Raw genomic sequence first — 27901 nt, 5'->3', positions numbered from 1 at the left:
CATAGGGAGAAGACCAATATATAAGTGGTAGAACACAGTCAATCTGACCTAACACAATTCAGAGCTCCTGATCAAGCCTACTCTGGAGTGATGACAGTGAAATAGTACTACTTCTCAGACATTATTGTGCCCTTGCAGTGCCACTATCAGAGCTTTTCTGAGTGACTCATGACCTACTCCAACTTGGCCCAGCTGGAGACATCATGTTTGACTTGTTTACTAGCTGCTTTGAAGACAAGACCATTTACATTCACTGTGATTTTGATGCTAGTGCTATTCTATTGATAAAGAGATTATTATGGTGAAAGGCAGGCAAAAAATTGAAATGATGACAACAACAACAACATCAGAGCCTTACCATCTCTTCTAGAGGCCCTCTTCTGGTGTCCCCCCCCCCAGCCATCTGAGGTGTGACAGGCAGTGGCTAGGATGGCAAACCCCTTGTGGAATACTCTGCTTGTATTATTTTCCTAGACTTTGTATATATTGTTGTTTGGGTTTGTCTACATGGAATGTTACCTTTGTGTAGAGAAACTAGTATGTAGGGTGGGCCTGAGAAGCACAGATATCTCAAATAAAGAAATTATAATTGAAGTCAGACAAAGATAGATTGTAAGACCCATAGATCACCATTTCAGCTGTTTTTCTTATAATTCCTGATGCTCAGTATCACAGAATCTTAAAACTGTAGTCATCATTTTCTTTTAAAGGACAAAGTTATCAATTTGTTCTTTTTCAGGAAGGTGCCAGAGGAATGATTCTGCAAAATCTTTTCACTTTTGTTTCTGTATACCGTGTTTTGCTTACCTGAACAAGATGGAAGCTGGTCATAGTCCTGGGATGTTCTGTGGGTTTTCATATTTTCGCCGGTTAATCTTCGAACTGGAGGTAAAGGAACTAAGCCACTTACAGGATCAAAGAAGATATCTATAAATAAAAATAAACCACAGATAACTTCCCTCAAATTTCTGTTCATAGGACAATATTATAGTTAACAAAGGAACACTAATAAGATCTTTGGTGGCCTAAAAAATACAGGCTTAAGTCAAATGTCACAAAAGACGCATTTCCTCCTCTACACTCACATGCAGATTTCTCCTTTCCTCCCATGCTGTGGTATGTGAACCAGGCTTTGAGCTAAAAAGGATTTCTTCAAACTATGGTTTGCAAACCTACTGTAAAACATGATTTCAAACAAAGGGTTGGACTGGAGCTGCCCCGAATTTTTGCCTCTAAATCTCAAGATGAAAAGTGCAAAAAGGGGCCTTGATAGCTTCCCTACCTTGCACTTTTTCATGCTGTTTTTTGGTAGCAGCTATTATTCGCCAGAGACAGCCAGTGTCGTGTAGTGGTTAAGGCACTGGACTAGGACCTGGGAGACCAGAGTTCGAATCCCCACATAGCCATGAAGCTCACTGGGTGACTTTGGGCCAGTCACTGCCTCTCAGCCTCAGAGGAAGGCAATGGTAAACCCCCTCTGAATACCGCTTACCATGAAAAGCCTATTCGTAGGGTCACCATAAGTTGGGATCAACTTGAAGGCAGTCCATTTCATTTTGACTGTTTGCCAGGCCCATCTGCTCCTCTTTAGCACTTTTTTTAAAAAAAACCAACAACACTGGGTTGATCCAGAGTAGCAGGGTGGAAATCCACTCATGCCACAGGGCTTCTCCACCCCCTCTCAACCACTCCAGCTACTCACACCCCCTGAAAAGCCATTCTTGAGGATCAGGAGACCCTCCAGAATGAGGTAGGATGCTCTGGGAGGGGGAAATCAGTGGAACTTGGCAAGGGCCCCTTACGTGAACAGAGACTATTGGCAAAGAGCCAGTATATACAGGTACACTATTATTAATTCACATAAATATTCTATTTTTCTTTATTACAATAATGGTTTGTGCTTTTTCTCCTGGTTTATTTATTATAAATAATATAACCAAAGAAGAACTGCAGCATGAGAAATCATACAAAACATCACAATGATCTGGGCTTTCAAATCATTTGTACAACTAAGCTTGTTTGAGAAAGCAACCACTTTGCTGCAGTACAGAGGCAGAGTGGTATCTATCAGCAATAGACAGTGAGAATCCAAAAGGTGGTATATTGTGAAGGCTTATATCGGTATAGAGCTACATCAGGAGATTTGGATAATGCTGCATGGTAACTGTACCTCACTGTTTGTTATGTCATTATTTCAGCACAAAATTATGATGTTGCAATAATCACGAAACATGAGTTTCTTCATCTTCAGCGTGAAAATGTGTTTCAGTTTATGACATAGGCACCAAAAAATCATTCTGGCACATGAATTCTTCAATTCTCCTTTGAATAGATATCCTACCTAAAAGGGGTACATACTAGAATGTTTGTATTTGTCAACGTACTTTGTAATTTATAACTCACTGTAATGTAGACTTCTGTTTTCTCACAATGTCCAGATCAAAAGTTTATTGTTAGAAATACGACCAAAGAAAGTTAATATCTGATGACCATGCTATGCCTTCCTAAGCATCTACTATAAGATAAAGAATGTGTTTGCTTTCAAACTCTTACCTGCAGGAGGAAGGTATAGTTCATGTCCCGAAAGTGGCCTGCTTCCTGCAACGAGTGGCTTTGATTGCTCAATGAGGCTGTGGCGCGCAGGAGGTGGTGGAGGGGGAAGCGAGGGTGGTGAGTTGTCAGATTCATCTTCGCCTGCATGGAGAGAGAACTCATTAAATAAGCAAATATTCATCAATGGTATGATCTGGCCGCAAAGAGAGGTTCTTCCTCCAGTGGAGTTCTAGGAGTTCAGTGACTCCACTAATGAATAACTTTTATTATACACAAACAACACTTAAAACATGCTGTGAATGACCTTTTACTGTACTGAGTTAATTTTATAGTTTTTAGAAGTTTTATCTAGCTTATAAAATTACCTGCCCATTTGTGTTTAAGCTTCAAAGACGGCATTCTGGCAAAATGATGGTCTGTCAGAATTGACCTAAAATAATGTTTTTCATGCACTCACAAACAAGTACATATCTGCATGCTCATAGGAAATCTATTTTTAGTACATAGACTTACTACCAGGAAATGCTTATTGACAAGGACCCAAATAACAAGAAGAAACATGAGAAGGATTCATGGGCCTGTCTGCTTGATTCACTTGGAGGCTATGGAACAGCTTCAGTGGGAGAATACAATGGTAGCAAAGGTGAGGATAAAAAAGGAAATTTTGGTGACTTAACTACCACCAGCATAGTTTAACACAGTAAATTATAGCTTATGATGTCACCTCTTATAGTTTTGTAATTTCATTGTGCTTTTCTAACTTTGCTTTATGCAGTAATGTTCTCACCTACAAATGTATTACTCAAGTTACTGGCTGTGTAGAGAAGTCCATACATAGGAGAGCTTGCAACCCTTAATTCTAAAACAGCACCTAATACCATATGGCAACTGTTTCCAAAATTTAAAGGACCTGGAGAAGAACTGGATGTGGAATAGTCATCAGAGCAACCTCAAACCAAAATACTGCAAAATCCCATTGCATGCCTAATGAGCACCATAGATCCTGATTTGTTTATTAATTTTTTTTAATATGTCTGCATTCAAAACAGTTTAGAGTCATTTGTATTAGATATTTTGATTACAAAATTGCTCTGCTGTGTTACATTAAAGATTTGACTAATTATATTTTGACAGATCAAATGTCTTTAACTAGTTTTATTTATATGGATGCACATTTCCTTTGTGTATAAGCATTTTACATAGGGTTGTATCCAACAAAGCTGTCCCATTTGCACAAAGACTTCTGCCTGTGCAACAGAACTTCCTCTCCTTCTCCTCTCCCTGCACTGCCCCCCCAATTTGTTCTGGGTTAACCACCAACCCTCCAGAGCAGATGGGGGGAGTCTCTGGGCGACACCCATACAGAAGAGAGTGATAGAAGCCCTGTTGCATGGGCAGAAGTCCTAACATGATGACTTCATTAGATAAATCCTCACAATTCGTGGCACTGCCTGGTCTAATATTTTTAAGCAGACCAACTACAAATGCATGGAAGAAGAAGATAACATTATTCCACCACCCCTTCTCTGCAACATTTATACTACAAGTAAATGGCTATAGTAATAGACATAAAGTATATCACCTGGAAGGTGCACAAGCAGGTCATAATCAGAGGGAGTTTTGTTGAGTACTGAGCCATGTTTCAAGTTTTCCCTCAAAGGAGGCCGTGCAGGTGGTAATGGTATTGGGACAGTAGGTTCAAAGGTATCTCCTGAATAGCAAAAGCAGAATTTGTAAAACTGCACCTTAAGAAGTAATCTGATTAATTATTTTCTAAACATGGGGAAAAATGAGAAGTCATACCCATCTCTGGATGTTTCAATCTTTTCATTTCAGAGACAGCATTGTGTGTTTCATTAATTATTCCAGAGCACTGACCATTCTCACATACACTAAAAGCAGAGATCAAACACACAAAACATTGAAATGTTATAGGAAAACAGAACAACACCATTCACCAGAGAACTATGGGTTTACTTTTAGGATGGTTATCTATAAAGCAACAACACAAACAGAAATAAACAGGTAATTCAATGGAATTACCACTGACAGTTTAATTTACTAGTATGTAGTGTTATTATACCATTATATCCTATATGCAAAGCCATCCAATCTCCACTAAACAGCAAAATGTAGAGAAAAGGTGCCTCCAGACAGCCAGTATTTCAGGGAAGGAATTCAAGGAATACTTTAGGTTTGGGCAATTAAAGTGAATTCAAGGGCTCTGTCACTCTAGCACAACAAATCCACTTTAAAAAAGAGTCAGTCTTTTTACAGGTTTGGAAAGTGACCAGAGATGCATTGAAAAGAGTGGGATACATGAATGACTAATAGGAACACCATGTAAACACCCCACAAGTAAATCAGAATCAATGCTGAATAAAAACCGGACACAGTCTAAACTCCATGTAAGCTTTGGGCAATCAAATCAGGATCAATGCTCAATAAATATATTGTCTAGAGGAGCTGAAAGTTGTTCATGACCAAGTATTAGTAAATTGCTGAATCCAAAGCATTATGAAAATTTCAGGAATTTACAATCTGAATGACTAAATGGAAGCAGTCAATACAATTCCTAATATAGCCTTTCAATAAAAACAAACAGAAACTGATTTTTTTGTGCTAGACCTTTAGCTTTTATTTTCTAAAAGAATTCTATGAAATTATAAAAACTGCACTATTAGAGACCACATTAATAAAACAGAAAAAAAAATCAGAAATCCTCAGTTAAAATATGAATGATCTCTAATAGATAACTACAAAAGTGGGCAAATAATATCTCCAGTATTCAACTGTGTAATCAAAATTAAATAGGGAACCATCGTAGTAAGAAAAAATAATCTCCAACCAAATATCATCTGACTAGTCAATAATCATTATACATTTGTTACAATCACATCTCTTAAACACAGGTATGAGGAAGGGGAGTAGTATAGCTTTGCAAGCTGAAGGTCTTGGGTTGAACCCCTGGCATCTCCAGAAAGGGCTAAAAGAGACTCCTGCCTGAAATCCTGGAAAGCCACTGTCAGTTAATCTAGACAATAGTAAGCTAGATGGACAAATGACCTGAATAACAAAAAGAATCTACTGTAGTCTCTATAACCACTAGTGTCTCTCATGAAAAGTGTAAAAAAAATACCCTACTGCCTTATACTATTGTTGATGACTGTAGGTTAATTTTTAATTTAATAGTTCCAATATAATTTTGCTTTCTATTTTCGAAAACTGCTTCCAAGTGTATTTGTAATGGTAAGAGGCAGAAAAAATTATTTATAAATAAATAAAATCTCTAAATAATATGGAGGACCACCTTTAAAACAGTTACATTGACCAAATTATGTTTAGAATAAAAGTAGCTATGATCGCTTTAATTTGAAGATTTGCATCAATAAAGTGAAATATGAAATTTAATTGAAGCTAGATACATAATCATGCCAAATGCCAAATAACAGCTCTACTGTTGCCTTCAAAAAACCTTACCGAATGTGTGGCTTTACATTATGACAATGAGGTGACTGTGAAGTCAAAGAAATAGGATGGGATGAAGGAATCTTGTATTCGTCTTCTTCTACATGCTCCCTTGCTTTGTCAGGGAGGGAATTTTTAACAGGAACAGAAGACCTCAAGAGAAAAGTATATCAAACCCATGTAAGTTTCTTTGTTACAGAAACAGATATTTATCACATTTATGGGTGGCTTAAATGAAACTTTTCTGAGGTCAAGTAGGCTGAGAAACAGTAACCAGCGGAAGATCACGAAATAGGCTTCCTTCCACTAAACTGACTGCCTAGGTCCAAACAAAACATTCAATGTATTGCTCATTTGTGCTCTCACAAACTGTATGGAACAAGAATATGCAATGAAGTCTGCAAAAATATCATTAATCTTCATCTTGCATTTTATAAGGTAACTTCAGACAAAGCAAAATTATGAGATCTTCGGTGCTTCCTCAGTTATATGTTATTAAGCCTGTGAGAGCAGTGGACACTTAACTTTTAACAGAGTAATTTTATCTTCAGTAGATGTCCCAAAGAAGAGAGGGGGGGAAAAGGGAATTTAAGAAGTTTAAGTCAGATTACATTCATTAAAAGAATCTGGAGGTTACAAAGCACATTCAGTACAGAGATAGGACATTAAAATAATTTAATATAAACTTAATTTATCACTAGTGGTATTTTGTGTTAGGCTCTAAAATGCATTTAAAGAAAACACTGCAACTTCCATGGAAATTCACGAATAGGCAAAAAACCTTGTGGTTTAAGAACGTACCTATAGCCAACAGATATTTCTATCAAATTTTAAAAAGCAGGAATGCACCAGGGGAGCAGGAGACCCGACCTCCTCTCTGAGATATTGGACTGCCCTACAAATTTGTCAAAATGCAAACACAATTTGGGTTGGTCTTTCACAGTCCAATCCACTTCCTGTGGAGCTTGGAACAATTTGGTAACGTGTGTGGTTTTTAATCTAGGAGGTAAGAAATGGGACCCCATGCAAGTTTGCTGAGAATGGATTGAACATTTGCATGTTTATTGAGTTCAGTGGGATTTACTCCCGTGCAATTATGCTTAGGATAATAAAACTAACCATGGAGAGGGAGGTCTGGAGTGCGCAGGGGAGGAGGAAACAGGAAGAAGGGAGGGGGGAAGAAGGGAGAAGGAAGGGAGAGGAGAGGGGAAAGGAAGGTTTGATCATTTGCATGCTTATTGAGTTCAATGAGATTTAGTCCCGTCTGTCATGGCCCCGTCAGAGGACTCCTCCGATGAGGACGACTCGGGAGTAACAGCAGCAGACCCAGGAGCAGCAGACCCAGAAGGAGCCACGGAGGAAACTCCTGAGAATCCAGCTCCTTCTCCCCCTCAGTTGCAGAGCACCTCAGATTGGTCCCTTGGACCCACCTGAAGGGTGATTTTCACAGGTACGCCTGCCATCAGATTGGGTACTACTGCCATCTAGCGTCCGAAGGCAAGAATGCACTAGAGTCAAACCTGGGGCTCGAGCCCCTCCCACTCCAGTCTTCATGATGGCGAGTCCGAAGTGGTAAATCTGAAAGGAATCAAAGGGCAAAAGCCCTAGCAGCAAGGAAAATACACATAGCAAATAACATAGAGCTTGCAACATAAGAAGGTTTGACTAAAGAAAATCAGACAGAGCTGAAGGCCTATAGGCTGAACTATATACAAAACACTGAACGAATTTCCCCAGAAATCCCCCACAAGGGAGGGACGTGATGGCAGGCGTACCTGAGAAAATCACCCTTCAGGTGGGTCCAAGGGACCATTTTCCACAGGTAGCCTGCCATCAGATTGGGATATACCAAAGTAGCCCCCTAATGGGGAGGGATTCCTAGGAAGTTACAAATCAGGAATGACATGTTGGAGGACACGTCTCCCAAAAGAGGCGTCAGCTGAAGCATAGCGATCAATTTTATAATGCTTAACAAAGGAGTTAAGGGTAGCCCATACCGCCGCCCTGCATATGTCTGGAAGAGGAGCATTAGTTAGGAAAGCCGCCGTAGTGGCAGCAGACCTGGTCGAATGGGCCGTGACGTTAGATGGCACTGGCAAATTAAGTGACTGATATGCAATAGAAATAGAAGCCCGAAGCCAACATGACAAAAGTGGATTTGGACACCTTTTTTCCCAAAGTTCTCGGATGAAAGGATACAAATAATGCATCTGTCTGCCGGATGTCCTGGGTACGAGAAAGGTAAACTTTGAGTGCTCTCCTAACGTCCAGCGAATGCCAGGCCTTTTTGAGGGAATGGACAGGCTTCGGACAAAAGGATGGAAGCACGATGTCCTGGCTACTGTGGAAAACCGAGTTGACCTTAGGGCAGAAAGACGGATCCAGCCTCAGGACTACTGAGTCCTTATGGAAAACGCAGAGATGACGGGCCGAAGATAAGGCCTGTAACTCCGAGATCCGCCTAGCAGAAGTGATAGCCACGAGGAAAAGGACTTTGAAAGATAACAGTCTGAGAGGCACTGCTGCAAGAGGCTCAAATGGAGGTCGTTGTAATGCCTGCAAAACCTTGGAGAAGTCCCAGGATGGAAAGTGATGACGTACAGCTGGAGAGAGTTGGGTAGCTCCTCTTAAGAAGCGTTTGATGAGCGGATGAGCGCCAAGGGGTGCGGCCGATGAAGAAACAGACAGAATTGATGAAATGGTGGAGGCCAGTCTACGCAGAGTGTTCGGTCTGAGTCCCAATGTCATGCCTCTGTATAGGAACTATAGAACGTGCTGTACAGTGGCCTGGGTTGCCGAAAAACCTTTAGATGTGCACCAGGTGGAAAAGGCACGCCAGGTACTCTGATAGATTCGAGTAGTTGATGGTCGCCGTGACGCTAAAATAGTGTTTATGACCCCTTGAGAAAGACCAGCAGTATTCAACTGTGTCCGCTCAAAAGCCAGGCTGTCAGGCTCAGCCAATTCGGGTCCGGATGCCAAACTGGTCCTTGGGAGAGAAGATCCGGCCTGGTTGGAATGGTCCAGGGATCCGCCATTGACATCGAGAGGAGGTCCGAGAACCAGGGTCTGCGAGGCCAATAAGGTGCTATGAGTAAAATCCGTGTCCGTTTGAGTCAGAGTTTTGTTAATGTCCTGCCTAGGAGGGATATAGGCGGGAAGGCATACAGGAGTCCCTCTGGCCATGGTGTTGTGAGAGCATCCACTGCTTCCGCCGTAGGCTCTAGGTACCTTGAGAAGTAACGAGGCAGTTGGCAGTTGCGGCTGGAAGCAAAGAGGTCCAGCGAGAGGGGGCCGAACTGCCGCTGAAGGAGGGAGAACACAGCCGGATGAAGCTTCCATTCTCCCGGGTGTACCTTTTGCTTGCTGAGCCAATCGGCTGTAATGTTTAGAGTTCCGCTGAGATGTTCTGCCCGTAATGACAGGAGGTGGAACTCGGCCCAGTCGAAGATACATGTCGCTTCCTCCTGCAGAGCCCTGGACCTTGTGCCCCCCTGTCTGTTGATGTGAGATTTCACGCAGACATTGTCCGTTCGAATAAGGACATGTTATAGGGCGAATAGTAGCTGGAAGTGTCTGAGAGCCAGATGAGCAGCTCTGAGCTCCAGCCAGTTGATGTTGTGATTTTGGTCCTGAGTGGACCACACGCCTTGGACAAAGGTGGAGATGCAATGGGCTCCCCAGCCGGACAGACTGGCATCAGTGGTGATTAGGACTCTGGTTGGGTCCCGAAACGGTGTCCCCTTGGTGAGGGAAGTTGTGGATACCCACCAGCGGAATGATCGCTTCAGAGATTGGCCCAGTGGGATCAAGCGATGGTTGGACTTGGAGATGTCCGCCTGAAAGGGAAGGAGAGCCCATTGTAATGGTCTCGAATGATGCTGGGCCCACGGAACAATGTGGATTGAGGAAATCATTGCCCCGAGAAACTGGGCCAAAAACATGACATCTGCTGTGTAACGATGTAGAAGTAAGGTTGCCATGGCTGTAATGGAGGCGATCCGGTCTGGGGACAGAAAGAACATGGCAAGGGAGGTGTCCAGTATTGCCCCTAAGTGCTGGAGGCGCTGAGTTGGCTAGAGATGACTCTTTTCGGCATTGATCAGCCAGCCGTAATTGTGTAGTGTCTCTAGAGTGAACTGGAGCTGCCTGTTGGCCAAGTCCCGGGAGCCTGCTCGGAGTAGAAGGTCATCGAGGTAAGCATAAATATGGACCCCCTGAAGTCGAAGATACGCCAGCATGGTGGCCATCACTTTGGTGAAAACTCGGGGGGCCGAGGAGAGGCCGAACGGAAGGGCCCGGTATTGAAAGTGGCGGTGGCCTAGTGCAAATCTCAGGAACTGTCTGTGACCCGGGCAAATTGGGATGTGTAAGTAAGCGTCCCTCAGGTCGATGGATGCGAGAAAATCCCCCTGTTGCACAGTCTCTACAATGGAAGCTAGAGATTCCATCTTGAAGTGGCGGTACTTGACGAAGCGGTTGAGGCCCTTGAGGTCTAAGACCGCCCTCCATGTGGAGTCTCGCTTGGGGACCGTAAATAGGACGGAGTACACGCCTTGCAGCCGTTCGGATGGAGAAACAGGCTCTATAGCGGCTATCTCTAGGAGATGTCGTAGGGCGGCTTGCATAGCCCCCTTGCGTGCCCTGGAGACGGGGGAGATGCAAAATTTGTCCGGTGGTGTTCGCCAAAATTCTATATTGTAGCCCTGGGTGAATAGAAGCCTGACCCAGGAGATGTTTGTCAAGTTTAGCCAGCTGCTGGAGAAGAAGGAGAGTCTGCCTCCAATGGAGATGGAGTCATAACTGTCTGCGCTGACGGGTTCCTCTGCCATATGCCTGTCTGTTCTGGTATTGGCCCCTGTGTGGAAAGCGTTGTCTAGACCAGGGTGCCTTGGAGGGACGGAAATCTGTAGGCCTGGTATCCCATCCTCGTCCACCAGGTCGTCCTCTCCGAAAGGGTTGGAAGGAACGGTAAGGGGTAAACTGCTGGACGGGTCTGCGGTCGTCTCTTTTGGCCGTAGCTAGTGCAGGTTTACGATTGTCCTTGGGGTCGAGAAGGACTGCTTTGAGTGTGTCCTCGCCGAATAGCATAGATCCCGAGTATGGGGCTAATGATAAGTTGGTTCTGGCAGTCGAATCGGCGTCCCAATGTTGGAGCCATAGAGTACGACGAGCTACAATTTCGGCCGCAAGTGCGCGAGCACCGTGATGCGAAGCGTCTAACGTGGCGTCGGACACAAAGGCAGCCGCCTTATGTATCTTGAGTAGACTTGTCCTTAGTTTGGCGGGATCCGGGTTGGGGTCGTCAAGGAGATCCTCTACCCACATCATAGAAGCCCGTGAGAAAATAGAAGCGGTAGAAGAGGCCCGGATGGAATGAGCGGAAGCCTCATGGATCTTACGGAAGACAAAGTCAAGCGTCCTCTCATAGGGGTCATTGAGCTGAGATTCGCCTTCCTTCGGTAGGAGAGACCGAGAAACGAGATTGGAAATGGGTTGGTCCACCCCCAGGACGTTCAGAAAGGACATGAATTCCGGGGCAAGGGTATAGAGTTTGTTGGCTAAGGATGAGGAGCGACGTGGACGAAGAGGATGGGCCCATTCTTCTCTGGTCAGTTTGTTAATGGGGTCTGGCACGGGAATGAAGTGCTACACTGATCTGGGGGATTTGAGAACTCTGGCACCCTTGACAGGGGGAGCAACTGGTTGTATGAGTTCTGGTTGAATGCCAAGAGTGTCCATGACTCTGCGTGAAAATCCGTCGGGTCAAAGAGGCGATAAGATACCTCCTCCTCCTGGTCAGATTCCCCACTCCAATCATCCATGTCAGTCTGAAAAACGTTCATGTAGTCATCAGCCTGAGATTGCTCTACGTCCAAAGCACCCCTGACCACATCATATGGGTTAGAAGAAGGTAGCGGAGCATCAGTATTGTCGCCAGGTTGTCTCGCAGAACTGCGCTGTCACGAGGTTCCGGGCTGAGAGGATAATTGTAGAGGAGGCTGAGGTTGGGATAGGCACCCCAGCAGCTCTCGTAGTTGGTACAGGAAGTTGGAAGTCATCTGTATGCCTGGAGGAGTGGAAGACGGTAGGGCCTGTTCCTGAAGGTGAGGCTGCTCAGGCTGCTCAGGCTGAGTTTGAGGAGCTAGGCTGGGGAATCCTACAAACTCCTCCTCTGAAGACTCAGAAGGAGACTGGAAAAGCACAGGAACGGCTGTATGGCGGGGTTTCTCCGGAATTGAATGTGATACATAGTGTGCCCTCTTGGCCGCCTCGCGACCAGACTGGTGTTTAGCCTTTGCTTTTGCCTTGGCGTGTTTATGTTTAGCTGGCTGGCGTGGTGATGGACGACCTGCTTCAGGGGATATTGTCACGTCAGGGATCAAATCCGCCATGTCAATCTCTGAATCACGCACACAATGGGGAAGGAGCGGTGACGGGGCTAAGATAGAAATAGTGTAGGACAGAGTACAGATAGTATGACTACAGACAGTATGTCAGGTGAGAAGAGTGAGATCGCCCAGCACGAGGAAACCAAACTTGCTCAATTAAAATTGGCCCCAAGCTAGGTGCACGCACACAATGGGGAAGGTGCGAGACCGTTAGGTATACTACCAGGTTGGCCACGAGCGAAGTCCACGCACACAATGGGGAAGGTGCGAGTCCGAATTACACTGCCTACCTGGCCATGAGCGAAGTACACGCACACAATGGGGAATGTGCGAGACCGCTAGTTACCCTGCCAGGAGATATGTCTTATTTTTGAAAACGCAGTGTGGCCAGGGCTAGATACATGCACTCAATGGGGAAGGTGCGGTATCGCCAACGCAGTGTGACCAGGGCTAGATACACGCACTCAATGGGGAAGGTGCAGTATCGCCAAGGTGCCCAGAGTAAGTCAATTGGAGGTGCACCTACAAATATACCCACACACAATGGGGAAGGTGTGGTATAACGGGGCTACTATGATGAGCCTGGTGATGATGATTACGATGTTGAATATATATATTATTCAGGTCTCCCAAGCTGTGAATGTTTACTATACAAGTGTCACAAGTTGAAGACGTACAGGAGAAAAAACGGCAAAAAACAAAAACAAAATGGCGACCGCAATAACGGAACACCTAAATAAGGCCCAGAAAGGCTTGAGGAACGGCCGGGAGCCCGCTGGACTGATATGCCGCCGGGGGACCCACAAAAAAGGCGGCAGAGAAAAAACAGTATCGGGCAGCCTAATTAAACCCAGGGCGGGCTGAATGTGCAGCCAGGCTGAAAAGGAAAATAGCCTCTGTGAGGAGAAATAATTAAATAAAATGGCGGCCGCAAGAGTGGAGGCGGGAAAGGGGACCACTACAGGAAAACTAGCCTCTGTGAGGAGAAATAATTAAATAAAATGGCGGCTGCAAGAGCGGAAGCGGGAAAGAAGACCGCTATAGGAGGCTTCAGGAGAAGCGTGAGAGAGGGAACGGGGTGCCTATGAGGGAGCCGCAGCCGCAAGCTTCCCTCCGTAGAGGCTGAATACGCTTGAAAAAAGAAGGGGGGGAAACCGCAGCCGCAGAACCCCCGCTAACGAGGGCGCCTACGAGGGAGCCGCAGCCACCCTACGTAGAGGCAGAATACCAACGGAAAAAAGGAGGGGGGGAGACCGCAGCCGCGGAGCCCCCGCTAAACAAGAAAGCAGCAGTAGCTGCTGGTAAAGCCAAGGGGCAGACCCCGAAAATATAGAGGAAAAAGGGGAAACTTAAACACACTCCGAACACAAACGTGAAAGGGGGAAGCGATAAGGAGGATAATAATACAAGGAAAAAGGAGAGTAACAATAGAATTAGAATAAGGACTTAGCTACGCTCTGTCTAAATTCCGATCTGCCTCGGACGAAGGCAAGAATGAAGACTGGAGTGGGAGGGGCTCGAGCCCCAGGTTTGACTCTAGTGCATTCTTGCCTTCGAACGCTAGATGGCAGTAGTACCCAATCTGATGGCAGGCTACCTGTGGAAAAACAGCAGAGGCCCTGCAGCCAGACGCAGACAGTGAACAGGATACTCCCCCCTCACCTGCACAACGTAGACAGCAGAAGGTCAGGCAGAAGAGAGGCCGGCCTGTCCCCTTAAGGCCCAAACGCTGAGGGCTCACACCTGCTGTCAAACCTGCTCCTTATAAGGCACCCCTTGGCTTCAGCTGGTTGCTGACTTCAACGTCAGGTGTGGCTTCGTGTATTCCTGGTTTCTTTGCAACGTCTCTTGGACTGACCCCTTGGCAATTGATCCCGGACCTCTACTGACCTCGCTTCTGGACTTCTGACTCGGCAAGTAAGCTTCGGACAGGCCTGGCCCTTATCAGGTTCCCTCCTCATAGGCCTGGCAGATTTACAGCCAGACTGCCGGCTAAGGACTTTCTTTCCCTGCCAACGACCCAGGCATTTCCAGCCCCCACCGGCACCGCTGACTCAGTGGAGAGCTGACACCGTCCAAGCATGGCTAGGATGGGTAAAACTGACCATGGGGAAGGAGAAGGGGAAAGTAGAGGGAAGGAGGAAGGGGGAGAGGGAAGCGGAAGGAGGAAGGGGGAGAGGGAAGCAGAAGGAGTGGGAGGGGGAAGGAGGTGACTGGAAGGGGAGGGGAAGGAGGGGATTGGAAGGGGTAAAAGTGAGGTGATGGGAGGGAGAAGGCAGGGAGGGCAGGTTTGATCATATGCATGCTTATTGAGTTCAGTGGGATTTACTCCCTTGCAATCATGCTTAGGATAGGTGAAACTGACCTGGGGGAGAGGCAGGGAGGGGAGGAGGAGGACAGGAATGGGAGGGGGAGGAGAGGCGATTGGATGGGTGGGAACTGGGCAGAGGGGAAGCCCCTTTCCTTTCGAAAAGGAAAACACTGAACAGTATCATTATTTTTCAGCGTTTCCCCCACCTTTTTATTTGACAGCAGGCACATGTAGCCTCCCACCCAAATTTAAACCAAAACTGTCCCTCCCCACATCCACACCAGAACTTTATTTCACTTTAGACAGTTATGGCTTCTCCCAAAGAATCCTTAGAAGTGTAGTTAGTGAAGGGTGCTGAGAGGTGCTAAGAGAGGCCCTGTTTCCCTCACAGAGCTTCAATCAGAGCGGCTGACTGTTTAAACTACTCTGGCTACTGAAGCTCTGTCAGGGGAATAGGAGTCTCTTCTCAGCACCTTTCACCAACTACACTTCCCAGGATTCTTTGGGGAAAGCCATGACTCTTTGAAGTGAAATATAGGTCTGGTAGTCAGGGTTGGCCCCCTGATTAAGCAAGCCCAGCAGCTGTGAGTTTGGCTTTTAGAACACTGACAGTTCTTACTGAGCATGCCCGGCCTTATCATTGAGTTCAGTGCTAAATTTCTTAAATTAATTAAAAATGAGCCAGGCATTTTTTTACCTTTGAAACTGCAGAAAATGAAGGTCAGAGTATGGGGCAATGTCAGTAATAGGATTATGGGTCTCTGTGAACATGGCTGATTTTTAATTAATTTTGACAGATTATGAGAGCTCTGACAGAAAAAGGTCCAAAAGGGGCTGGTTTTCTCTCTCCTTTTACACTTTGAACTCTCAATTCTCTCTGACTGTTTTGTGAATTGCTATGAAAATTTAGAGGGTTGTTTTGCAATGAGCTTATGGGAAGCATCAGAATGACATGGGGGTATTTTCAATTTATTATTGCGGAAGGTGAAAAATCCATACTGGCCACTCTCGTCGCTGTATAATAAGGAAATCAGGTATATGAAGGATTACTGAATGAAAGATCAACATGCTCTAGTTCCTCCAAATGCCAGTGTGTGGCAATCTGTAGTTATACAGGAAATGAGCATCATTATTTGGTCAAGTTCTAGAGAAACATGGACTTGGTGGTGCATACAAATACCAGAATTACTATGTGGTGGAAATGTGAATTTTGTCTCTCAAGGAGACAGTCTAAGACATCTGTCAGAGTTACCCAGCCTCCACCCTGCCCCCCTCCGTCAAGCATAATAGGAATAAGCAACAATTTCAACAAATTATGAGAACTTTGACAGAAAAAAATCCAAAAGGGGTCTGTTTCTCTCTCTCTCTCTCTCTTTTTTTGAACTCTCGATTCTCTCTGCCTGTTTTGTGTATCGTCATGAAAATTTAGAGGGCTGTTAAGCAAGCGTTTCTGAGTTCAGGATTATAAATTTTCTAAGGTTTTGTTTTGAAATGAGCTTATGGGAATCATCAGAATGGCATGGGAGTATTTTCAATTTAACCTTGTGAAATGCAAAAAATCTATGCTGACTACAATATACAACCACTGTTGTGGCTGTACAATGAGTCACATTATAAATCATTGTTATGCAATATTTATTAACAAAAAATATATACAAGGAGCCTTGAAACTAGTATATTCATATGCCCCAAAGTGATTGACTTTGTCAAATGTGAGCAATCCCCAATCCACATAGCAAACTGCTTTAAAACTTAGGGGAAATTCAGGAGTACTTGTGAACTGGCACTGGAATCAGCTGTACAAAGAAAAGTCAAACTGTGTCATTTTGAGAAACTTCCCTAATTACATTTTAATTTAGGGAGATACATAAACAACATTTAAGAAGTTTAAATCAGATTACATTCTTCAAAAGACATGAAGTTTATAATGCAACTATCCAACATTAAGGGCAGAGAGATGGCATATTTAGCAAGATCTGTCCCCTTTTACTTTTATTACCCTTGGGGACAAATTACACATTATATGCAAATATATGTAGGAACACCCTCTTAAAGAAAAAGACATGTAGCTTGTGGCAGTATCAATTTTGAATGAAGTAGCACCAGGGCTTGGAAGGGCTTAATCCTTTCCCATCCGTAGATTTCCCATTCAATCACCCACCCATCCAATTACTTTCTCTCCGCAGGTTCCTGATGTCTGTTTTAACTATTACTCTTCATTTAATCTGCTACTCAAATTAAGTAAGGTGATTCCACATGTTCTGCCTGGCTAATATGGGAAAGTTAAGAGTGTAAAAGCAAGATGGTAGAGTGGAAGCATACTTTGGAGTTCGTATAAAAAACCCATGTGTAATATTAACTTTCTTTTCAGTTAAAAGGACATTTAAAAATATTGTGAAGCAGAAATTATATTGACAGTGATAGAAAATAGCATTCCAATGAAAGATGAAATCTGGGAATTTGAAATGTAAAGTTTTCTGCAATGTAGTATTTAACCACCTTCTGTAGAGGAAGCCAAAGCACATTATATATACTCTAGTCTGTACCCCAACTAAATATTCAAAGTAAAAAGTGTTAGCAGAATTTTAAATGTAATAGCTCTAACCCAGAAAACCAGATGCACAGCTTATGTTTTAGGCTTAAAAGCTAGCTTGTTCTTACTGCAGGGAAGTTACCCAGCTTTGGTCACTTAATCCTATTTGGTACACCAAAACTAAGTTAATTTTTGAACCCATTAAATAACCCTATTGCTTAATGAATTTAATAATTTACCTATGATGATATGTTAAGTTCTAATCCTAACCATGTTTACTCAAAAGTAAACTGTACTGAATTCAATGGGACCTACTCCCAAGTAAGTGGGGCTAGGATTGCAGCCTTAGCCATGTAAGAATGGTCTATTAAAACGGTAGTTTCCATGTTTTTTCAGGCTTTTTGGAAACCTTATTCTGCTCTAAAGCAACTTGTAATGGGGCACAATAGACTTCTAGTCTGCTTTTTCCCAGCCTAAAGGGTTATTATGTTCATGGAACTAGCATCACATTCTTTCAGATCCTAGCCTACACTGCTAGAATGAAAATCTTCATTTTAAAAATATACTCAGTATGTGTAGCTTGCACAGATTAATAATAAGTATTTAAATATTTATTTGAATATTCAAAACTTTACACATAAAATTATCTGAGTAATCTTTTCAACAACCCTGTAAGATAGGTCAGTACTGTAAACTTCTCAGCGAGATTCTTAGGCCGGTTGCAGATACAACCATACTAATCAACTGGGAATGTGAGTACGTACAGAATCATAGTCACTACATTATACCAGTTCTGCTTGCACCCCAATTAATGGTTTTATCTGTCTTTAAGGGTTTTATCTGAAAGTATTAACATATATAGTAGCACATAAGAATTACACTAGAACAATTCAATTTTTTAATAAAGCAGAGAGACAACCATCATCACATGCAGGTCTGGGCTCCTAGTGGAAGGAAGGATGGGATATAAATGTAATGAATAAATAAATAGTTTTTATTTTGTTTATTTATAAAACTGCATTTATATTTCACCTATTCTCCAAGGAGCGCAAAGTGGCTTACCGGAGGAAATACGCCTGGCGCCTACGGTTCTTTCTTTTAGGCGCCAGGTTAAGACCTGGCTATACTCCCAGGCATTTTAATGTTTTAATGTTTAATGCTTTATGTTTAATGTTTTTAGTTTAATGTGTTCCTTTGTTACTGATTTTATTCTATATTGTATTTTAATCTCGTTTTGTACACCGCCCAGAGAGCTATTAGCTATGGGCGGTCTAGAAATGAAAATAAATAAAATAAATATATGGTTCTCTGCCTTCTCCATTTAATCCCCACACCAACCCTGTGAGGTAGGTTAGGCTGAGAAGACTGGAACAATCTATTAATATTTTTATAAAGAAGTAAAATCTGGAAATCCTTTAAGGACACTAAAATAGGTTGAGTATCACTGCAAGTCTTCTGAACCTTAGAACCATAAAGACTATTTACAGTGTGAACACAGATTATTATCTTCCATGTGGTCACTTCCTTGGTTTAATTTAATTTTAATTGAGATGTAAACTTTATATAAATACTTAAGCTATGAGAAAATACTTTTCTTAGGGGAGGGGAGGAAAACAACAGAAGTTTGGGTTAAATTCAAATATATTCAAATACTTCTATATCAAAACAAAATGAACCAAAATATAAATATATCCACTTGGATCCTAAGCTTCGTTTCCATGCATGGAACAAAACAGGGCTTTCTTGCCTCTCCCATCCTTTACTCAGCAGCAGCTCCCCAATCTGCTACTGAGGGTAAGGAATGCTTGTAGATGGAGGGAAATACTGTATGAGAAGCTGTAGATGGAAGGACCAAAATGGATCACTGGTCTCACCTGAAGGGTGGTTTTCCCAGGTATCATGCCATCACATGGGTTATAGCGCCATCTAGTGTCAGAAGGCAAGAATGTACTGAAGTCAAGACCTGGGGCATCCATGCCCCTCCCACTCCAGTTCATTCGTGACAAGTTCGAAGTGAGATATCTGGAAAGGTACAATGGGGCCAACAGGCCTACCAGCAAGGAAAATAGAGACACGGTCCCAATTAACACAGAACCACATTAATTCCTAACAGATCTAAAAAGGTCTTGACTTGATTACACAATCTAAAACAATACATCTTTGAATAGTAATAATTTGAAAGGTGGTACAAAACACCCAGGCATCCTCCAACAGGGAGGGCCGTGAGGTGAGACCAATGGACCGTTTTCCCCAGGTAGCATGCCATCACGTGGGATGTACCAAAGTAGCCCCAACAGGGAGGGACCACCCACTGGTTACTTATCAGAAAGGACCTGTTGCAGAACATGCTTCCCAAAGGAGGCATCAGCAGAGGCATAGCAGTCTATCTTATAATGCTTGATAAAGGAATCTGGAGTAGACCATACAGCTGCTCTGCAAATATTAGTAAAAGGTGCCTTGGTTGCAAAAGCAGCCATAGCAGCTGCTGACTTAGTCGAGTGTGTCGTTATCTTACTAGGCACTGGAAACTTAAGCAACTCGTAAGCCAATGCAATGCAGGCACGCAACCAACAAGACAAAGTGGATGTAGAAACCTTTTTCCCTAGTGTCTGTGGGTGAAAGGATACAAACAATGAATCCATTAATCTTATGTCCTGGATTTGAGACAGGTAGGTCTTGAGGGCCCTCTTGACATCTAGCGAGTACCAGGCCTTCTCCAGTGGATGGACGGCTTTAGGACAAAACGAAGGAAGAACAATGTCCTGGTTGCAGTGGAAAGCTGAACAGACCTTGGGACAAAAGGGCGGATCTGGATGCAATACCACTGAGTCCTTATGGAAGATGCAGAGATGGCAAGCCGATGACAATGCTCCCAACTCTGAAACTCTTCTCGCTGAGGTAACCGCCACTAGGAACAGGACCTTGAAGGACAACAGTCGCAATGGCACTGATGTAAGTGGCTTAAGGCTTGCAGGACCTTTGGTAAACTCCACGAAGGAAAATGGTGACACACTGCTGGAGAAAGGAGAGTAGCTCCCTTCAAAAAAACATTTAATGAGTGGATGCGAGCCCATGGGAATGCCAGAATAGGAAACAGACAGAATTGATGCTATGGTGGAGGTCTGGTGATGCAAGATGTTTGCTTTTAGTTCCATTTTCAGATCTCTATGTAGAAACTGCAGCACTTGCTGTACAGTGGCTTGAGAGCGTTGGAAGTCGTGGGACACACAACATTTGGAAAAGGCAGACCAAGTGCTCTGGTAGATACGATTAATCAATGGCCTTCTAGATGTCAGAATTGTATCCACAACCTCCTGTGATAGTCCTATGCGAATCAACTGCCTCTGTTCAAACACCAAGCTGTTAGACTCAGCCAATTGGGATCCGGGTGCCAAGATCTGTGACAAGATCTGGCCTGACTGGCAACCTCCAAGGGTCTGTTACTGATAGTGAGAGCAGGTTCGAGAGCCATGGCCGGCAAGGCCAGTACGGAGCTAGCAGGACCAGTTGAGCCCTTTCATGTCAGTTTTCTCAGTGTCCTGCCCAGTAGAGGTATCGGGGGGAAGGCGTACTGAAGACTGTCTGGCCAAGGTGTCAGCAGTGCATCTACAGATTCCGTGGTTGTGTCCAGAAACCTCGAGAAGTACCAGGGCAGCTGGCAGTTGTGACTTGGAAGTGGAGAGATCCGAGAGGCTACCGAACTGACGTTGAAGAAGGTCAAACATTGCCGGGTGAAGTTTCCACTCTCCGAGAATCACCTGTTGTCTGCTGAGCCAGTCAGCCATCAAATTGAGAACTCTGCTGAGATGTTCTGCCCTCAACAACATCAGATGACATTTGGCCCAGTCGAAGATCCAGGTCGCTTCCACCTGGAGAGTTTGTGACCTGGTTCCCACTTGTCTGTTTAAATGCAATTTTACACAGGTGTTGTCTGTCCAGATCAATACGTGTTTCAAAAGGAAGATTGGTTGAAAGTGTTGAAGAGCCAGACGGACAGCTCTTAGTTCCAGCCAGTTGATGTTCTGACTCTCCTCCGCCTTGGACCAGACACCCTGGACAAAGTGGGAATTGCAGTGGGGGGCCCAACCAATCAGGCTGGCATCTGTGGTTATCACAGTCCTGTCCGGTTCTCGGAATCGAGTTCCCTTGCTGAGGTTTTGAACTGTCGCCCACCATCGGAAGGAAGAACGCAATGAAGGATCCAGGAGGATTTCCCGATGGTTGGAGTTGGCAATGTCCAGCTGAAAAGGCAATAAGACCCATTGGAGAGGTTGGGTATGATGCCGAGCCCACGGTACAATGTGAATGGTGGAGACAAACATCCTCAGAACCTTTGCTAGAAGCATAACATCCGCCCACGGGTGATGAGTCAGGAGCAGTGCCCTATCTCTGATGGTTGCCATGCAATCTGATGAAAGGGAACCAATGGCCTGCGCTGTGTCCAATATCACTCCCAGATGCTGCAGATGCTGAAGTGACTCTACCTGACTCTCGTCGATGTTGACCAGCCAATCGTGGGTCCTCAGGACCTCGAGGGTGTGATGAACCTGACTGTGGGCCTGCCCAGAGCAGCAGATCGTTTAGACAGGGGTAAATATGGACCCCCTAGAGGCGGAGGTGAGCCACCAGGGTGAGCATTACTTTGCTAAATACTCTTGGGGCAGACGAGAGTCTCAACGGCATGGCCCAATATTGAAAGTGATGCTGGCCAAATGCAAACCTCAGGAACTGTCTGTGGGCAGGACAGATTGGGACATGGAGGTATGCCTCCTTTAGGTCAATGGAGACCAGGAAGTTCCCCTCTTGCAGAGTTTCTATAATGGACGCAAGGGGCTCCATTTTGAACTGTCGATACTTCACAAAGCGGTTGACGAACTTGAGGTCTAAGACTGCCATCCACAACAGATCTCTCTTGGGAACCACAAACAAAACGGAGTAAACCCCGCAACCTCTCTGCTGATGGAACTGGTTCTATTGCAGCAATGTCAAATAGATGTCCTACTGCTTCCTGCATGACCTTCTGCCTGTCATGAGATCTGGGAATGGGAGAAGGGAGGATTCTGTCCATGGGGGTTAACCAAAACTCTATTTCGTAACCATGAGAGATCTCTGATCCAAGAGACTTGTGTTAAACTTAGCCAGTGCTTTGCATAAAGAAGCAACCTGCCTCCGACGGGGATGGCATCAGTATTGCCTGCGCTGACGAGCTCCCCTACCATATGATGATGAAGGACCTTGTTGTCCCTGGTGCTGAACTTTGCCCTGGAATCTCTGTGTGTGCCAGGAGCCCCTGGAGGAACGAAAGTCAGTAAATCGAGAATTGCGGCCCCACCCCCCAGGCCATGCTCCTCAAAAGGGCTGGAAAGAGCGGTATGGAGCAAACCTTCTGAACAACCTGCGATCATCCTTAGATGTGGCCAATACCGCCTTTCAGTTTTCTTTAGGGTCTACCACGATCGCCTTGAGGGCTTCTTCGCCAAACAGCAATGACCCCAAGTATGGGGCCACAGACAAGTTGACCCTGGCCGTAGTATCCACATCCCAGTGACAGAGCCAGAGTGTTTGATGAGTCACTACTTCTGAAGCTAGTGCCCACGCTCCCAGCTGAGTAGCATCCAAGGTGGCGTCAGCCATAAATGCCGCAGCCTTGTGTAGCTTCACCAGGACCCTTCTGAGTTTGACGGGGTCCGGATTGGGTTCAGTTCGTCCAGCCACATCATACACCATAGAGAAAACGGAGGCTGCAGCAGAAGCCCGAATAGAGTAAGTGGTAGCCTCGTGATTTTTACGCAAAGTATAGCCAAAGTTCTGAGGGATCCTTGAACTGGGAGTCCCCTTCTTTCCAGAGACCTGGATACCAAACTGGAAATTGGATCATCTACCCCCTGGGACATTCAGGTGATTCATAAACTCTGGAGCCAAGGCATAGTGTCTGCTGGCCAGTGCTGAAAAGTGACGTGTCTGCAGCGGGCAAGCCCATTCCTCCTTGGCCAGCTTGTCTATGGGATCTGGCACAGGAAGGAAGTGATCTGCCAATCTGGGAGACTAGAGAACCCTGGCCCCCTTCACAGGAGGGGTGGTAGATTCGGTTTGCAAAGACTGAAGACCTAAAGTGTCCAGGACTCTACGAAATAGTGAGAGAAAGTCAGCAGAATCAAGTCAGCAGATGATAGGACAAGTCCTCCTCTAGTTCTGACTGACAACTCCACTCGTCTCCTTCAGCCTCAAGAGAACAGGAAGGATCCTCTAACCCTGTTATCTCACCAGCAATTCTGCCTCTGGTGACATCGAAGGGATTTGGTGAAGGTGGTGGAGCTCCATCATTACAGCCTTAATGCCCAATAGCAGGTGTATACATATATGAACCATGCAGAGCCACTGGATTAACCTGTGACAGTGACTGTGCTTGAGAAAAGAAACCGAGGATATCTTTGAGCTGGGAGACAATTTCTGGGGTCAACTGCAACCCCAGCAGAGGGGCAAGAGAGGCCATCTGAGGGTCCAAGGGCACTGGCTGCACCTGTTGAGCCAGAGGCAGCTGCCCTTGTTGAGGCCGAGGTGCAAGAGACTCATCAGGCTGATGAGATGTGTGGACTATCCACTGACAGAGACTGAGATGGACAGTCCAAAACTGGCTGGCTAGGAAACCCTTCAAACTCATCCTCTGATGACCCAGTGGGTGAATGAAAGAGAGCTGTTAATCTCTCTTGGTCAGCTTCCTCTGAGGCTGGGATTGACACGTATTGTGCTCACTTGGCAGCGCTGTGGCTGGACAAGCGTTTGGTTTTAGCGACAGCCTTGGAGTGAAGTCTGGACTGCTTGTGCTTTGTAGACTTGTGGTGCGACGGGGCCTTGCACTGCTGTTTTGCCCGTTGCTTGGACTGCCCCTGGCTGCTGATCTGCCATAATACACGCACAAAAGTAGAGGGTGCGGTATGTGTCACCAACACACGCACTAGGAGGCGGGTGCGTGGGGATACAAGGAGCTGCAGCCGCGAGCTCCTAGCGGCCATAGTAGCGAGCAGGAAGGAGAGGGAGTCCTCACCGCAAAGTGCACCAAGCATGCCGCAGCCGCAATATAGGGAGCTGCAGCCGCGAGCTGCTAGTGGCCGAGGGGAGAGAAAGCTGCCACTGCGAAAGGCAGAAGCCGCCGCCGCCACAGTAAAGTGGGACCCGGTGGGCGAAGAAACAGCTCAGCCTGAGGGGGAGCCACCGCCGCTGCTGCCTCTGCTATCCCCAAGCAACAAGCAGGGGAAGGCAGGGCAGGAGGAAGAGGGGGAAAACCAACTAGAAAACCAGAGGCAGCACAAGCAGCCTCTGCTGTCCCCAGAAAAAAGGAGGGACAAGCAGGGCAGGAAAAAATGGGGGAAAAGAACAACTGAAAACGACCACCCTAACCAGCCTAAACTATCCCAAAACAAAAGGATAAAGATGAAAGAGGAAGGAGGGGAAACAATCGGAAACAATAACCCAACAACAACAACCCCCAGTCCCAACACACTCTCTCACTGACAAAACTTTCACACATTTTACTTAAACACTAAGATCCTACACTAAATGTGGATATAACTTCCTCAGACGAAGGCAAGAATGAACTGGAGTGGGAGGGGCATGGATGCCCCAGGTCTTGACTTCAGTACATTCTTGCCTTCAGATGCTAGATGGCACTATAGCCCACGTGATGGCATGCTACCTGAGGAAAAAGGCAAAATTGCTTTCCCCTTGTGCGAATGGAAGAGTAACTTAAGATCCAAGCCATTATGTATCTTAGCACATTCTTTATGAAGAGTAAAAGTATAAATGCTCTCTTTGTTTTGAAATGAGGAGAGACTGAGAGAACTGAGCATATTTAGCCTTGAGAAGAGAAGAGGAGATATGATAGATGTGTATTCAACAGTGTAATGCCAGTAGCCCCTTATTCTTCTCAGGCCTATTGGCTTTTCAAAGAAGAAACAAATAATAAAGTTCTGTATGTTTCAACTAAGTAGTTCTTTGTAGGGATGGATGAATATGTCAATTTCAGTGTCTCTCCATTTTCTATTTTTCTAATATTAAGTTTAGTTCACTCCATTTCCACATCCATTGTAAACTTTTTTTAAAAAAAAGACATCTACATAAAAATTGGTAGGCATTTTTATGTGCATTTCTCCTTATATACCGTATATTCCGGCGTATAAGACGACTGGGCGTATAAGACGACCCCCAACTTTTCCAGTTAAAATATATAGTTTGGGATATACTCGCCGTATAAGACTACCCCTGCTTATGACATGCAGGTACTTAGCAGGAAAACTGTCACTTATAAACTTATAAATATTAATATTTGGATTGTCCAGTTGTTTTGTTTTTGTGCCTAGGAATTACCACCAAAAACTTGGGAAAGATGTGAGAAATCTTTTTTTTAAAGCAACATTAAATGCCTAGACTCTAGTTTCCAACACTATGGAGTATTTATTGATTGATTAAGAGAATTTATATCCTGCCCTTTTGCTGTTAAAAACAGAGCTCAGCACAGCTTACAAATATAGTAAAAACAATAAAAATACACAATCAGAGAAAAACAAGCCAAAATGTTAGGAAAAGGAGTCTTTCACACCACATGCTCAGTTCTAAATACTGTTGCAGCAAGTTTTACAAGTTCCTCCAGTATTCCACTGGTGCAGGCACTCAGACATTCAAAGTACTGTATGTTTCTTAGGTTTTATAAAAGCAGAGCTTTGCTTAACTCAAAATTTCTTCTCCCTTTGATAACCACATCTACACAGGTTCCACCTCCATACTCAAAATGAAACTGAGCCTGGAAGTGTACAACAACCCCACACATACCTTGCTAATTTGATTATCAATGCCAGGATGTCTGTCTTATCGACTACTCTCCTGCTCCCCCCCCCCACACACACACACACCGGGCATCATGAAAGACCCAGTCCTGGGCTCAGAAAGAAAATAAATATCTGGTCCTCTTCAAAGTATTGATAAGCCTCTTGTTTTAATTGAAATAATAATTATAAATTCTTGTTCTTATCACTAATGGGAGTTAATTATCTTGCATATGCTGCTGTTGCTTCTATGGCTGTAACGGAGTGAGGTTAAAGATAAGTGAAATGCAAATAGGAAAAAAAAATACAGAAGGCAGTAACACTTTCCTAAATGTAATACCATACCAACCACAACAAGATTCCTATAAGGCAAAAAACTAAGCATCTCACAACCAGTCAGGATTCCTAACCAAAAACCAAAAATAGGATAAATGAAGAAATATTTATATAAGCATAACTATCAAATATATTTATTATTTACACAAACTGTAAAGATATTTATAGTGCAATCCTAAATTTATTTATTCAGAAGCAAGTCCCAGCGTATTCAATGGGGCTTACTCAAACAGGGACAGAAATGCAACCTCAAGTGATAAGCAACTTCATTCACACAACCCAAAATTCCGAATCATGCCACTTTACACTGTTTTGCAACTGTTTATACTTGTTTTTATGGTCATTGGATTTTAAATGGCTTTATTTCTTGTTGTGAGCTGCCTTGGTTTCCAACCCTACCTCACAGGGGTGTTGGAAAGACTCCATACACACACGCACACACTGCAGATGTATAAATACATACAGCCCATATAATAGTTTATTGTCAAACCAATTGGTCATTGCAGAAAAATCAGTATTAGTTTTTTAAAAATCAGTATTAGTTTCCTACAGAATAAAAACTGCAATACCTAAGTAAGCCCTGCCTACTTGCTTTAAAATAGGACTGGGGGGGGGGGCAGAAAGAGAACACAAACACAATTCTTTTTTACATTCACTCCAAAGTCCCATTGATTTTCAGCACATTCATAATCATGTCTACTCAAAAGTAATTCCTACTGAATTCAATAGGATTTACTCTGGACATATGGGATTAGCACTGTTTTTACCCCCAAAAGCAACTATTGGGAAGGTTTTCAAAACACTGCCCAGGATCTGACTCCTACACACAACAGGGGGAAAAACTGAAATGTATATACCTACCCAATTTATGAGATTTTCAGATAAACAGGAGGGGAAACCACCATTTTCTGGCCTCGCAATGAGGTTTTGCAGACACTGCCACCAAACAAACACTTCACTGATTCGCTGAAATCCTGAACGGGCGGGGTTAAAGTTACGAAGTGCTATACAGTAGTTTAAAAAAAGATTTAACCGGGGGGGGGGTGCCTGACATTTTTATATATATCTCGAGAACCGCACCACCTAGAAACTTAATTTTTTTTTTAAATGAAAGCTGAGAATCCGGGCCACCTAAGGGGCTAGCCGGGCGCCGGGTGGCATGCTTAGAATCCGGGTAAAACCCGGCTATCCGAGCAATATGGCAACCCTAATAAGACGACACCCGGCGTATAAGACGACCCCCGACTTTGGAGAAGATTTTCCAGGGTTAAAAAGTCGTCTTATACGCCGGAATATACGGTACATATTTTGAAAGCAATTTTCCCTAATATAATGCATTTGTGTATGCTATCTTCACTAACATATGTATTTTTATGCATATTTCTCCCTAAAATATGTTGTGTTGTTGTTGGACAACTGCATCACAAATTTCAATCAAGTGCAAATGTTAATGGATAGCTATATTTCTGTTCACGTATTTGTTTGGGAA

The 27901-nt window shown here is 44.3% G+C and overlaps 1 protein-coding gene across 3 annotated transcripts in view; it reads right to left on the bottom strand.

Annotated features, from left to right (window-relative positions):
- Positions 1-27901, bottom strand: part of CBLB (Cbl proto-oncogene B) — a 127388-nt gene that overhangs the window by 6442 nt on the left and 93045 nt on the right. For 2 of the 3 annotated variants that reach the window (XM_061628139.1, XM_061628140.1), the window contains exons 14-18: positions 6034-6174; positions 4357-4445; positions 4136-4264; positions 2554-2694; positions 808-927 (exon numbers count right to left, since the gene is read on the bottom strand). In XM_061628139.1, coding sequence (XP_061484123.1) covers positions 808-927; positions 2554-2694; positions 4136-4264; positions 4357-4445; positions 6034-6174 — 620 coding nt within the window. The remainder of the gene's footprint in view (positions 1-807; positions 928-2553; positions 2695-4135; positions 4265-4356; positions 4446-6033; positions 6175-27901) is intronic. The other variant, XM_061628141.1, reaches the window with a different exon arrangement.

Source organism: Rhineura floridana, chromosome 5, assembly GCF_030035675.1.
Source record: "Rhineura floridana isolate rRhiFlo1 chromosome 5, rRhiFlo1.hap2, whole genome shotgun sequence".
Taxonomy (NCBI): Eukaryota; Metazoa; Chordata; class Lepidosauria; order Squamata; family Rhineuridae; genus Rhineura; species Rhineura floridana.
Note: the sequence above shows the minus strand (reverse complement) of the source record. Positions and strands in the feature narration are given on the sequence as shown.